This window comes from Phyllostomus discolor, chromosome 4 (genome assembly GCF_004126475.2).
Source record: "Phyllostomus discolor isolate MPI-MPIP mPhyDis1 chromosome 4, mPhyDis1.pri.v3, whole genome shotgun sequence".
Lineage (NCBI taxonomy): Eukaryota > Metazoa > Chordata > Mammalia > Chiroptera > Phyllostomidae > Phyllostomus > Phyllostomus discolor.
This window is the reverse complement of record NC_040906.2, coordinates 149,026,808-149,041,010: the sequence shown is the minus strand read 5'-3', so window position 1 is coordinate 149,041,010 and position 14,203 is coordinate 149,026,808. Positions and strand designations below refer to the sequence as shown.

The 14,203-nt window shown below is 37.7% G+C and overlaps 1 protein-coding gene across 1 annotated transcript; it reads right to left on the bottom strand.

Moving 5' to 3' along the window:
* Window positions 1-5,038: 5,038 nt before the first annotated feature.
* On the bottom strand, window positions 5,039-6,508 carry HTR1E (5-hydroxytryptamine receptor 1E). Its single transcript, XM_028510540.2, has one exon. The coding sequence runs from the start codon at window positions 6,325-6,327 to the stop codon at window positions 5,230-5,232; it is 1,098 nt and encodes a 365-aa protein (XP_028366341.1). The 5' UTR covers window positions 6,328-6,508; the 3' UTR covers window positions 5,039-5,229.
* Window positions 6,509-14,203: the final 7,695 nt, after the last annotated feature.

Below are 14,203 nucleotides of genomic sequence, written 5' to 3'. Positions count from 1 at the left end.
ATGGTGGTTTTTGAAAACTGAAATGTGATTACATTCCTATATACAGTGGTCACCATATTTATCAGCACTTTTAATTGAAAATTATCTTTACTTGTATTTCTATTGTGGTCATAAACTTCCTTTCAGTAACTTTTCTGAGCTGTCACTTACTTTTGCAAATGCTTTCTGTACTGAAGTTTGAATTTGTTGTAGAAGACCTTAAAAACTAAGCAAACACAGCAAACACACATTAGCAGACTAAGACTAGTGTGATGGTTGAAACTAAAATCCCATGTGCTGGTGACCAGCACAGTTGTTGGACCTTGCTCTGGAACTTACCTTGTGTATAATTATCCGAGTTTGTAAACTGAAGTTCATTACGTATAGGAGGCCCATACAGTTATCCAAAGCAGGTAGTGGCAGCAATACTAATAGGGGTTCTTATTGCCACCAATTAAAATCAAAGCATCTACCAGGTTTCCAAGGGAATGACTTATGTCCAAGAATTCTTTCACTAAGTATACAAACCATGAAGTCCTAATTTATTAGTTAATGAAGATAATGGAAATGTCACCTCTGGGGTTTAGTTTTAATCTGCTAATGTTTATACTGGAAAAACTGACTATATCAAGCAGTTCTGTTACTTCTCTCAAGGGGGCAATAGTGGCAGCCAGCACTATTGGTTAAACGAGTAAGCCAAACAACAGACTTTTTTTCATTAGGTTTGATTTATAAAATAAATCTATACAGATTCTTCTCTATTAAAGGCAGAGATAGGTGTGAGAGAAATGGCTTTGATTGGAAATTACCTAGTAAATAGGAAAGAGGTTGTAAGTGAAAATTAGTTATGCATCTCCTTTTTTTTTAATTTTAAAACTCTTATAATTTCCAAGATAATATGTGGAGGGTGATGGAAAAGCAAGTTGAGTTCCTCATATAATTTCTAGATAGTATAGATATTATTGTCATGATAAATACTGGGTTTTCAGCCAATGCACAATCTCAGTCAAATCCCCTGAAGTTTAAATCTCAACATCCTTATACCTAGCTCACCACCAGCTGGGCAATCATTTGACTTGCCCAGTACTATTTGAATAGCACATGCAGAAACCAATGTCCTCTTGTGGCAGAGACTGTTCATTGTTCCCTTCTATCCATCCTTTCCCTCTTCCTTTTGTTATAAGGCTCTCATTTTTGGCAAGGCACATGGCTGCCTAGCTAGAGCTTTACTTTCCTAGTTTTCCTTACAACTTGATGTGGCCAGGTGAGCAAGCTATTGCCAATAGAATACAAGTAGAAGTGATATGTACAACCTCTTTAAAAGGGAAATATTTGCTCTCTACTTTTCTCCCTTTCTATGGACTGGAACGTGGGTATAATGGGGAGCGCTGAGGGAAGGCAAAACCACAGATGGAAGGAACTCAAGAGCTTGAATGGCTTCATGGAGCAGAGTCTCCTACTCACTCTGGGATGTCCTCCTATCTCTTGACTCTCATGTGAGAGAGATAGAAACTATCTGGTTTGAGCCCCTATATTTGGGGATCTCTTCTTTAACAGTAGCTTAGTCTGAATCTTAACAAATATAGGACATTCATTTATATTCAATGAAAAGTCCATTTCCTTTCCATGTGAAAACATTTTTTCACATTTTTGGGGAAAAATCTGGGAATTTGGGGGAAAGGGGAGTCAGTATTACACCATGAGATTTTAGAAGTTTGTTTTTTTCACTGAGAGAAGATAGCACATTTATGTTTTTCTCTTCCAGGCACATAATTTTCACATTAACAGACATTTATTGAGTGCCTACTGTGTGTAACACAGAGTAGGAGGCCCTGGGATACAGAGAGGAAACAAACACAGTTTCTGCCCTCAAGGGGCTCACAATCTACTAGGGCATACAGCAGAAACACACAAACAAATGCACTATAGGATAGGATGTATAGAGTAACAGAGACACAAATGAGGTTTTATGGGAGGGGAGAGCAAGGAGAGGAGACTTTCATAGTCACAAAGGAGAGAGGGGAATCTCAGGAAGACTTGACAGAAGAGGCTGCATGTGAATTACATGATGAAGGATTTGTGGAAGAAGGTAAGAATCCATAGGGTCAGGTTTCTGAAGCAGTGGGAACAAATATTAGGGGAGCTCAGCAAATAAGGAAATATCCAGACATGGCTGGAGTCTGAGGCTACATAGTAAAGGAGCCTTGAATAGTATACTAAGGAATCTAAATTCATTTTATACTGATGGAAAAATAGTAGAGGATTTTGAGCACTGCAATTAAAAATCAATGGTACACATTAGGATATTGATTCTTAAACTTTAGCATGCAGCAGAATCTCCTGGAAGGTTTGTTGAAACAGAGATTGATGCAGCACCCTACTCTCAGAACTTCTGATGAAGTAGGTCTTTGGTGGGATCCTAGACTTTCCGTTTTTAACAAATTCTCTGGTGGTGCTAATACTGCTAGTCTGGAGATGCCACTCTGAGAACAACTGTTCTAGGAAGATATATCTGGCAGGTGTACAGGGGCAGAGTTGCAGGTTGAGTCCACAGGTAGGTGGATCAGATAAAAAGATTAGTCCAGGTGAGAGAACCAAAATATTTGAAAAGAACAGGGTATATACAAACATTTCTATAGAGGTAAATGGACAAGAAGTGAAGACTATCTGGATGTGAGAGACAAGCCACAAAGAGAAAGAATTGTATTTATCTAATATGAATGATGAAAAGCATGGTAGTCCTGTTATCTGAGACTCAGGTGGAGGGAGGAGGTCTGAGTGTGGGAAAGTCAGCATGAGTTCAGTTTAGAAAGACTATTGGAGGCACTGACTGAGTCATTATAGGGAGATATTCACCAGACCTAATTCATGGATCTGGAGTGTGAGGAAGAGAGGAATCAGAATTAAAGACACACATTGAAGAGCCACAGGCACAGAACTAATTGTTGAAATGATGGAGGTTGGGATGGAGCACAAATATACAGGAGGTGAGAGCTGAGGAAAAAGCCTTGAAAAGGAAGACAAAGAATGAGGAGGTAGTGGGAGAACCAGGATAGTAAAATATCCTGGAAGGTGTAAGCTTCAACAAGAAAGAAATGGCTAGCTCTTTCAATCGGTGAGAGTATGGGACGTAGATAAGCTCAGGGGGAAGACTACTAGAATTGTTTATTGGCAAGTCACTGATGACTTTGGGAGATCTGCTTTGAAAGGGCTGGGAGGGGCATATTCAGATGGCATAGAGCAGAAAATTCAGTGGAAGTGGAGCAGAATGAGTGGATTGATGATTGGAGAAACTTAGGTGGAAGATTTAGGGGAGAGATGAAGCAGGAGCTTGAGGGGGAAGTAGGGCCACAGGAAGTCTACTCTGGTGTCCAAGAGACTGGAGCAAATTAATAGGTTAGACTACAGAATATTGGGTAGAGGAAGAAGGGGTGGGAGGGAGAAAGAAAGGGGTGAAGAGAGAGAGAAGAAAGGAGCAAGAGAAGATGAGGGGGGGTAGACTTAATTAGGCTAAGACATGGAGGTGGAGAGGGGGCAAATCAATGTCTTCTCAGTAAACTAAGAGAAGCAATGATCTGTGAGGACTGAAGAGATGAGGAACTGTGGGTGAAAAATAAAGAGCAGAGGTTTAAAACAATCATTTCCTTAGGAGTATACAAACATTTACAGACTTTCAGTCCTTTCTGTCATCACTCTCGATTTAGTGGTGATCTCCTCCATGTCACCTACAGTGGTCACTCCTGGCCAGTGGAGGCTGAGTCAGGCCACAGTGTGGCCTCGGGTCCTACGTGCAGCCTCCTGGCTCTAGGGCATGGGTGCTACAGAGATTCCAGGAGGCACAATTCCATGCTCATTTCCTGCTGGGTGGCCTTTGCTGTAAACATAGATCTTCAGCTTTTAATTTTTTCAATTCCACACTTGGTAACTTAATGAGTAATATTCTCCAAAAAAGTTCTTCAGGTAATATATTTCTTTATTTAATCACTGTGTCCCATTTAGCTACTTTAAAATTTGACATGTACTCTCACTTTAATCCTGGTAGAGTGAGAGAGTGTGTTTGAGGCTTAGCTGGGACACTTCTTAGAATGGGAGGAGACCCCAAGTGTCTTTCAGGTAATGTAGCAACACATTGACCACAGTAAGTTTAGATTATTTCTTATTTGCTTATGTTTCATATTCATAATCACAGGCCTAGGAAAGTGCCAGTGTATTTATCCCAGGTTCTTCTTAGGGAATGAGGAAGCTTATGTAATCGTGAACAGGAAAGGCATGCCATCTGTACTATTTGCCCCTGAAAGGAGTGAGCTAGTAGTCAGAGTAAATGATTTTAGCTCACGTCTGCAAGCAGTAGATGGCAGCACATCACTTTTTTAACACTTTCTGTAGTCATGCAATACCCCTTGGAATTTGTAAGTGTTTGGAGCTGTAACCTTGGATTTAATGCCACACGAGGGTAAGTATTCAGACATTTGGTTTATAAGTAATAAGAAATTCTTTGCCAATATCTTTATCTAATTGCAACTTTGCCAATATCTTTATCTTTGTCTGTTGCTGTTTTTGTCCTTTATGAAATTTTTTGTCACCGAGAAAGCCAGGATTACACTTTTTGTCTTTCACATTGAGTTGGTGTAGTGTATTCTTGGTTATCAGAATACTCATAGTTTGGAGACTTTGAAATGGTAAATATTCATGATGTGTGAAAAAGCATGATTTATAACTTATGATCCTAATTACATAAAATGGAAGCTTAGTTGTGTAGATAGATACACAGGGGACTGAGGACATGTCAAACTGTAGACTGCTTGTGGTTATGGATGACTTTGTTCTTTGCTTCTTGTGTTTTTCAGTTTCCTATTAATGCACTTGTTAACTTTTAAAAAATAAATGTTACATAAAAACCTAAAAAAAGAAATTCTGTAAATGAAGATTTATTTTGGCATTCTTTAATTTCAGGGTGAGCTGAAATGGCCAAAATAATAAAAAGCATTTACTCATTCACTTTATTATTACTTCTATAAAATATCTGGTTTTGCATGACAATATTTATTTGATATACCACAAACAAGACCAGAAGTAGCAAACAGCACATCAAATAACAAGCCTCAAACAGAACAAAACAAACAAAAAACAAGACCACACATACTTACAAACTCTCCTGAACCAACTATGTTCAAGAATTAAGATGTTGTACCTCTTACCCATGTCCATTCATGAGGCTGGTCAAAATCATGCCTTTTGGTTTTTCACAACCTAAGTATGTTCTCGGCACCTAATGAGCTTTTTAAAAGCCAGCTTAAAGTCTTCATTAAAACTTGTATAGAGCAGAGGGTTGATCAGAGAATTAACATAACCAAGCCATGTCAAAAAGTCGGCCACTTCAGAGGACACAGTATAGATGCTCAGACCTACAATCAACTCTTTGATGAAAAACGGCAGCCATGACAAAATGAATGCACCCAAAATCAGTCCCAGGATGCGTGCTGCCTTGCGCTCCCTGGTGCTAGAGATCTGCTGGCGTTCTCCTGGGTGATCTAGATCACCGTCAAAGGGAGGGATCCTGATGGACGTGTGGATCTTTTCAAACTCTGTGGTAGGATCTGAGGTGGAGAAGTCAGACACACAAAAAGTCTGTGTAAGTTTACAATTCGCAAATGAATTTTGGCTATCTGTGCTTCTGTTGCTTAAGTGCCGGCTTGACCCTCTTTTCTGGTAAAGGCTCTTGGCTGCATGGTAAATCCGGTAATAGAGAATCAGTATCAAAGTCAGGGGGATATAAAATGCCCCAAGAGTGGAGTAGATGGTGTAGATGACATGGTCATGCTGGATGGCACACTGACTAGGGGGTGGGCTGGGTTGCCGGTGGCTTCTCCAGAACAGAGGAGGCATGGAGATGAAGATGGAGATAGTCCAGACGGTGAGGATCATCAGTCCTGCCCTCTTGACGGTCCTCTTCCTGGCATACTCAATAGCATTGGTGATGGCCCAGTACCTGTCCAGGGCAATCACACAGAGATGGAGGATGGAGCAGGTGCAGCAGGTCATGTCCACGCTCAGCCACACCTCACAGATGAAGTACCCTAGTTTCCAGCTGTCCATGACAATGTACATGATGCTCAAGGGCATGACTAGCACTGCCACCAGGAGGTCTGTCACGGCCAGAGAACAGATCAGGTAGTTGGCAGGTTGGTGAAGCTTCTTGGTGGTACAGATGGCCATAATCACGGCCAAGTTTAGCAACATGGTCAGGGTGGTGATGATCACAAGAGTCATGGAAATGAGCATCTTCTCAGTGATGGTCTTGGCTCTCACAGCCACACTGGCTTCTGCAGTACAGTTAGTGATGTTCATGTTTTCCCCGTTCCAGTCTACACTGTGGAGGAGCTGTTGGTTATTTTCCTTCAGCTGGAAACTTCTTAGACTTGAATGCCTCTCATTGTAAGAAGGCTGTAATTTCTTCAGCTATGTAGTCTCTTGTGTTCCACTCTGGGTGGGTAGAGGGAAGTGCCACAGCATTTCTTCTGAATGGAGGGTTCCTGTAAAACAATATGCTACTGGTTAAGACATGAAAAGTCATATTCTTCTTCCTGGAAAGCATGGTAATATTTTGGTATTCATACATCTTTTTACACAATTTTGCTACAATTTTTTTCTGCTCTGAATGTAAACTTCATTTTTACATTATTCCTCAAAGGATACTTTTCTTTTAAGTTCCAAAACTCTTTCTGATGAAGACATTACCAAATTTAGTCCATCTTTTCTTATTTATATTTATTCTTCTTTATACACGATACACACTTATGTATAAAAGGCTTTTTTTTTAACATTTGGAAACATATTCGCATTATGTCATGCTTCAAAAATTTTGGGACCATTACATTAAGAAATTATATTGTTTATAATAAGCAGGCTTCAAACAAGATTTTATAGTTTCATAGCAAATATTCAACTCTGGAGATATTTTAGTGTCTCAGTGGGATTGTCCAATTTTGTCTAATTATTTGACATTTTATATATCCCACTGTGTACTTTGGAGAAAAGAGGAAAAAAGCATATCATGTTACTTTGATGTTTATGACAAATTGTTCTCAGAGTAATGCAGTAAACCGACTGTGAAACAGTATCATCACGAAGCTCAAAGATCTCTGCATTTTAAAAAATGAGTTTAGTTTTGGTTAATATTTGTGCTATCTATCTATCTATCTATCTATCATCTAATCTATCTATTGGATAGCTGTGAGTAAGCTGGGTAGTCAATGAGGTGAGAGACATTTATTAAATGCATAGCTGTAAGGAATTTTTAAAAAGTAAAGTTAAATATAAATGTATATTCACAAGATAATCACAATTCACCATAGAGATAGCCACAGCTAATGGCTGCTGGTTAGAACGCTGATCAAATCCTCTGATTAGACTCTATGGGATTAGGTCCAGGAACTTTAAAGAAAAACTGGTGTTTCAGCAGTTTTACGAAGGGACATAGACTGATGTGGATTAGGACTTACAGATATATCAAAATGATTTCATCAAAAGATGAGAGTAAGAGCAAGCAAGGTGTGTGTGGAACAGGAGTGAAAGTGGTGAGTGTTTCTGGGTGGAGTGGGGATGGGAGGTCAGGGGGCAAAAATCAAAATCTCTAGTGTGGGTGTAATATAGCTCAGGATTTAATTTCTCCTGCCCACAGGGTGAAAAGAGGGGAAATAGGTGTCATTTATCCTTTAGGTATCGAAAATAAAAGAAAATAATAATGATTTTACTAAAGACCAAAAATAGGGCGATTGTCTTAAAGACAATTAGCATCTTCCTGCAGTTTAAATGAGAAACATACTCTCTCTCTGTTTCCATTATACTTTTACAGTGTTTGCTGTAGATTCACCACTTTTGGATGTCTTGAGTTTCTCTAGTTCTTCCAGGGAAATTGCTCCACCAACAATCTCCTCTTTATTGTAAATTGGATGTTTTTTTTCCTCCACTGGTACCTTGCCCCCCTTATATAATCAGTTTAAATGTGCATTTAAATTCGAACCCATGGTTATGGACAATGATATGGGGATTGACTGACAGAGGGGAGCAGGAGGGGCTGGATAGAGATGGGAAAAGGGAGAAAAGCAGGAGCAACTGTAATAGCATAAACAATAAAAAATAAAAATATATACTTTACTATCTTCAGGTTTTAGTACCCCTGTATAGCAATGAAAAAATATTTTTCTGTTTCTGATCTGGCCAAATATATCACAGAGGAAATAATTTTTTTTGCTAATCACATGGTATCTCACAGAAAGTTAGAACATGTGTAATATAAAATTTATAGTTCAGATACATAAAATAATAAAGGCTTTAAAAAAATAAATTTGAGGCCAGGCTAAAAAGTTGAAAATGTTTGGGCTCTGAATCAGACAGACCTGGGTTCAGAATGACAGCTGAGCCAGCTGCTAGCTAGCTGCTTGGGGCAACCTCTCTATATTTCTCCCTCCGTCCCATATCTTTATTTCTCAATTTTGACCTGTTTTTCTTTAACAAAATTAAATAAAGTTTTTTTTTTGCCGCAAATAGTAATCCATAGTTATGTTTTTCTTAGGTTCTTGAGTTTTGCTGGAAAGAACAGTTCTCAATTAAAAGGCCTTCCAACTCTGATTATAAGATTGAGTATAAGAATAGCATGAATAAGGGACAGAAAACTTTAGAATTTTCAATTTGATAATAGAGGCAATTAGGAAATGTAGTTATTTTGAAAGTATGCAGTAAAAATAATCAGAAATAATACAGTTTCATAGAGCTTTAAAAGCTGTTCTGCTTATCTGAGCTCCCATAACTCGTAATTATCATTTCTCTAGTGACACCATTTTGTTCCTACTTTGTAACTATTTTCCATCCTCCTCCTCGCACCCCCCCCATTCCCCCAGCAGATCATACACTTCTGGAGGGTAGGATGTATGCCTGATTCATCTTTTTAACTGCTTCTAGTGAAATTAGCAAAAACTCTGCAGTTTGGAGGGAACTACATTGTTAGCTCTTTAACATGACTTACTGGTTTATTTTGTGTCCTTGCCTTTTAGAGTAGGAGTTAAGTTTCCTTCCTCGGGCTGTGAGTCACCCCAAACTCCTGCACATGTTCAACTTGCCATCATTTATTTCCTAACAATGTGTTCTTTTGAAAGGCAGGGTGAGCTCACCTAGGGAGCCGGGACAGATTGAACAAACCAGAGAACTGGCCTTGGAGCGCTTCTCAGTTTAAAGATTGGGTAGGGAAGGAGGACCCCACAAAGCAGAGAACAGCTAGTGAGGTAGAGGAGAATGCTGAGAGAGAATTCCATCCCAAGGCCACGTGAAGAAGATGTACCAAATAAGAGAGTGATCAATGGTGTAAATATGGCTGACAGGCTGTGGGTGCTAACAACCTGATCATTGAACTGGGCAATATGAATGACACTGATGGCTTTGACAAGAGAGGTTTGGTGCAGGAGTGAAGATGGAAGGCTGAATGTGGTTTCAAGAAAGAATGGGAAGAGAGGAAATAGAAAGTGAGTAAGAGCAATTTAAGAGTTTTGCTGATAAGGGGAGCAGAGAAATAAGGTAATAACTGTGGAGGAGATGTGGGGTCAAGGTTGTTTCATTTTGAAGATTATCTTTTTTACCCAGGCCATTTGTCATTTTCCTTGCTGCTGCACTCATATTCTTTATATAGGGACAAAGAACATTTTTGGGCTGAGTGAAATGTAAAAGAAGAAGCAGGAAAGTAGTAATGGAGGAGGCTGGTAGTCAGTCAGTGGGACTTGGGACCTGAGGTAAGAATTCCTTGAGCAATTTAAGGGATCATATTGGAGGCAGTGAAGGACCAAAGAAACAGTCATACTCAGGCAATGACCCAGCCTCAATTGTCCTGTCTTCTTTCTAATCTTCTTAAGAAAATAACACATGGTTTTACAATCACTACCAACTCTAAGGAGGTAGTGTGATTTCTAATTAGAAGAATGCTGGTTAAATGGCGCCTGAAAATCCCTTATGTCTCTTTAGTTTTAGTAGGAAAGGAGGGACTATAATAACACTTAACTCAAAACACATTCTGCAGAACCAATTCAAATATTAATAACAACACACCAAACTTGTATTAGTCCACTAGAATGGCAGATTAACGGCAATAATCATAGTTAAAATGGACATATCAGGAGTTGATGCAAGAACTTCTCGGGGACTTGTGACTTTCAGTTTCTTCTCTAACTATGGCCTGGAAAATACCAGTGCATTCCAAAGCTATATTTCAATGGTTTTTCACTAAAATGAGTAGGAGAAAACCACTCTAAACCAAACTGGTTAGTACATGCTGCTCTCATTTACCAGGATGTTTTAGAGCCTCAGTGATGGCCAGAGCACCAAAGAGATGAGATCATGAGCACACTCAACTCATTTTTAATTTTACCATCCTCTGTGGGTTTTCAACAACTATTTATTATAATTCACCATATTTTCACCTCTTCTTTGATCATTTTCATTTTGCCCAAATTGCTCCAAATAATTTTTAGAAAAAATGTACAATGTGTGCCAATTTCTTCTTTTGTTATTTTGGAAGTGACATATTACTCCCATATTTTATCTCTTTAATTGTTAGTTAAATTCACTTCCTCAGTCTTCATAAAGACTTTTCTTTACGTGTCCAAGCAAAGGAAGGGTGGATAGTAGTATGTTTCTCAATTTGCTCTTCAATGGTAGCAAAGGAAGATATAAAAGATATTAGAGTGTGGGGTTCTTTATTCTTTTTTTTCTTATTTATTTCCTTATTTAAATTGTGACTGGGCATACATGTGGTTTATCATTATAAAAATTCAAACAAGACAGAGTACATAGAATTGAAAGAGAAGTGTATATATTCTGGACACAAGTCCACGTATAAAAACATTTGTCACAAAAATAGTTTTGTGAACACTATATTCCATGCTGTGGTGTGCCTTGTAGTTTCTAAGGGTGTCTTTTGATAAGCCAATTTTAATTTTGATGAAGTTTACATTATCTCCTTTTTCTTTATGATCAGAGTTCCTTGTGTCCTAAGAAGTCTTTTCCAAGTTTAAGGTCATAAAAGTATTTTTCTATATTTTCTTTGAGGAGTTTAATAGCTTTCACTTTTATGTTCATGTTGGAGGTGGTCAGAGAGAACAGGACTGCTGGTTGATGAGAAAGCTAGACCTGGGCAATGGGAGGCTCTTAATCCCATCCCATTCTTAGAATGTACCTCTGCCAACCATTCTCACAGCTGGAGCAATTTTAAAGGTGCAGCTTTGAGACAGCAGTGTGTTGGTTAGACTATCTGGATGGTGTATGTAACTGAACCTGTTAGAGCCTCTACATAAACTTTTAAGGCAGGTACAGCAACCTATTTGTCTTGCAGCTGCCCCAAACAAGTCTCATACGTAATTTCTCTTGCTTATTAAGCCTGCCACCTACCAGCCTGGAGTGGTCTGCTTCTTTCTTCCATCTCTTCTTGCTTTCTGTGTACAAGTACTGATTTTCTGAATTTTCATACCAACAGTTCATGATCCATTTTGAGTAAAGTTTTACATTTGCATGTGAAGGGTGTTGAACTTTATTTTTTTTACCCTGTATGGGTGTCTACTTATTTCAGCACTTTTTATGGGGAAGACTGTCCCCATTAAAATATGTGTCAGTTTAATTCTATACCCTCTCTTCTGTTCTGTTGACCTACTTTTATACCAATAGAACATTGTGTTGATTACTGTTGTTTTTATAGTAAGTTATGAGATCAGGTGATGTGATTCCAACTTAGTTCTTTTTCAATATTGTTTTGGGTATTCTGGATTCTATTAAATTCCATATACATTTTAAAATCAAATTCTCAATTCCTACAAAAACCCTGATGAAATTTTAGTTGGGATTGTGCAAAAACTATAAAATAAATGAGAATTAAAATTTATCAATATTATGTGTCCTTTGGTCTATGAACAACATAGAATTCTTCATTTATTCTTAATTTTTCTCAGTAACATTAGTACTTTTCAATGTAGAGGCTTTTTTTGCATATTTATTTATATCTATTCATATGTATTTTAGTATATTTGATGTTTTTGTAAGTTGTATTACAATTTCCATTTTTATTGCTTGTATAGAAGAATGCAATGGAGTTTTGGATATTAATTTTGAATTAGTATCCTGCTGAATACTGTTATCAATTCTGGTAAATATTTTGTAGAGTCATGATTTTTCTATGAAAAAAATCATGTAATTTACAACTACAGGCTGTTTTATTTCTTTTCCAATTTTATATTTTTGCATACCCTTATCATACTGACTAGAATTCCAGTAAAATGCTGAGTAGAAGTGACGGAAGCAGATATTCTTACCTTGTTCCCAGTATCAGAGGTGAAAAATGTTCATAATTCACCATTATTATATTAGCAAAATTTTCCCTTAGATCTTTTTTATTGGGTTGAGTGGAATTTTTTTATTCTTAAATTGCTGATAGTTTTTATAATAAGAGGGTATATTTCATTTTATTAAATCTATCTTTTTCTGCTACTGAGATGATTTTTACAACATTTTTCTTTATTCTGTTAATGTGGTGACTTAAAGTAATTGATTTTTGGATGTTAAACCACTCTTGAATTTTTGGAAAAATCTCTGTTAGTTATGGTGTATTGTTTTTTTAAAATAATGTTGTATTTGACATGCTTCATACTTTATTAAAACTTTTTATGTTTATTTTTAGGAGAGATATTTGTGTGAATGTTTCTTTTCCTGTACTTACCTTGCCTAGTTTTGATAGCAAAGTAATGCTGGTCTTTAAAAATAAGTTTTAGACTTCTGGCCAAGATGGAGGTGTAGGCAAATGAGCTTTGCTTCCTTGTACAACCAAAAGAAGGACAACAACCAATTTAAAAACAAAAACAACCAGAATTGCCAGAAAATCCAACTGTATGGAAGTTCAACAACCAAAGAGTTAAAGAAGAAACATTCATCCAGACTGCATCACAATGCAGTGAAGTGGGTTGCCCTGCCATGATGAATATCTAAGCCTCCACCCTTTAAAATGTAAAAGGTGGCCTGAGACAGAGAAACATGGCCCAAATGAAAGAACAGATCAAAACTCCAGAAAAAGAACTAAGTGTGAGGAGATACCCAACCTATCAGATGCAGAGTTGAAAACACTGGTAATCAGGATGCTCAAAGAAATGATTGAGTACAGATGCAAAATAAAAGAAGAAATGAAATTTATGCAAAGTGAAATAAAGAAAAATATACAGGGAACCAACAGTGAAGGGAAGAAAACTGAGACTCAAATCAACAATTTGGAGCAGAAGGAAGAAAGAAACATTCAACCAGAACAGAAAGAAGAAACAAGAATTAAAAAAAAATGAGGAGAGGGTTAGGAACCTCCAGGACATCTTTAAATGTTCCAACATCCGAATCATAAAGGTGCAAGAATGAGAAGAGGCAGAGCAAGAAGTTGAAAATGTATTTGAACAAATATTAAAGGAGAACTTCCCCAATCTGGCAAAAGAAATAAACTTTCAGGAAGTCCAGGAAGCTCAGAGAGTCCCAAAGAAGTTGGATCCAAGGAGGAACACACCAAGGCACATAATTACATTAGCCAAGATTAAAGAGAAGGAAAGAATCTTAAAAGCAGCAAGAGAAAAGGAAACAGTTCCCATAAGACTATCAGCTGATTTCTCAAAGGAAACCTAGCAGGCAAGAAGGTGCTGGAAAGAAGTATTCAAAGTCATGAAAGTCAAGGACCTACATCCAACATTACTCTATCCATTCTCTATCATTTAGAATGGAAGAGCAGATAAAGTGCTTCCCAGATAAGGTCAAGTTAAAGGAGTTCATCATCACCAAGCCTTTATTAATCCCTTATTAATTGAATGTTAAAGGGCCTTATCTAAGAAAAAGAAGATAAAAAATATGAATGATAAAATGACAACAAATTCAGAGTTATTAACAACCACACCTAAAACAAAAACAAAAACAAACTAAGCAAACAACTAGAACAGAAACAGAATCACAGAAATGGAGATCACAGGAAGGACTATTAGTGGGGAGGGGTTGGGGTGGGGGTAGAATAGGGGAAAAGGTACAGGGAATAAGAAGCATAATTGGTAGGTACAAAATAGAAAGGGGGAGGTTAAGAATAATATAGGAAATGAAGAAGGAACCAAAGAACTTACCAGTATGTGTATGACCCATGGACATGAACTAAGGGGGGGTGGGGAATGCTGGA

What these genes read in the sequence shown, in the direction of transcription:
- HTR1E (XM_028510540.2), bottom strand. Translation starts at nt 6,327, where the DNA reads ATGAACATCACTAACTGTACTGCAGAAGCCAGTGTGGCTGTGAGAGCC.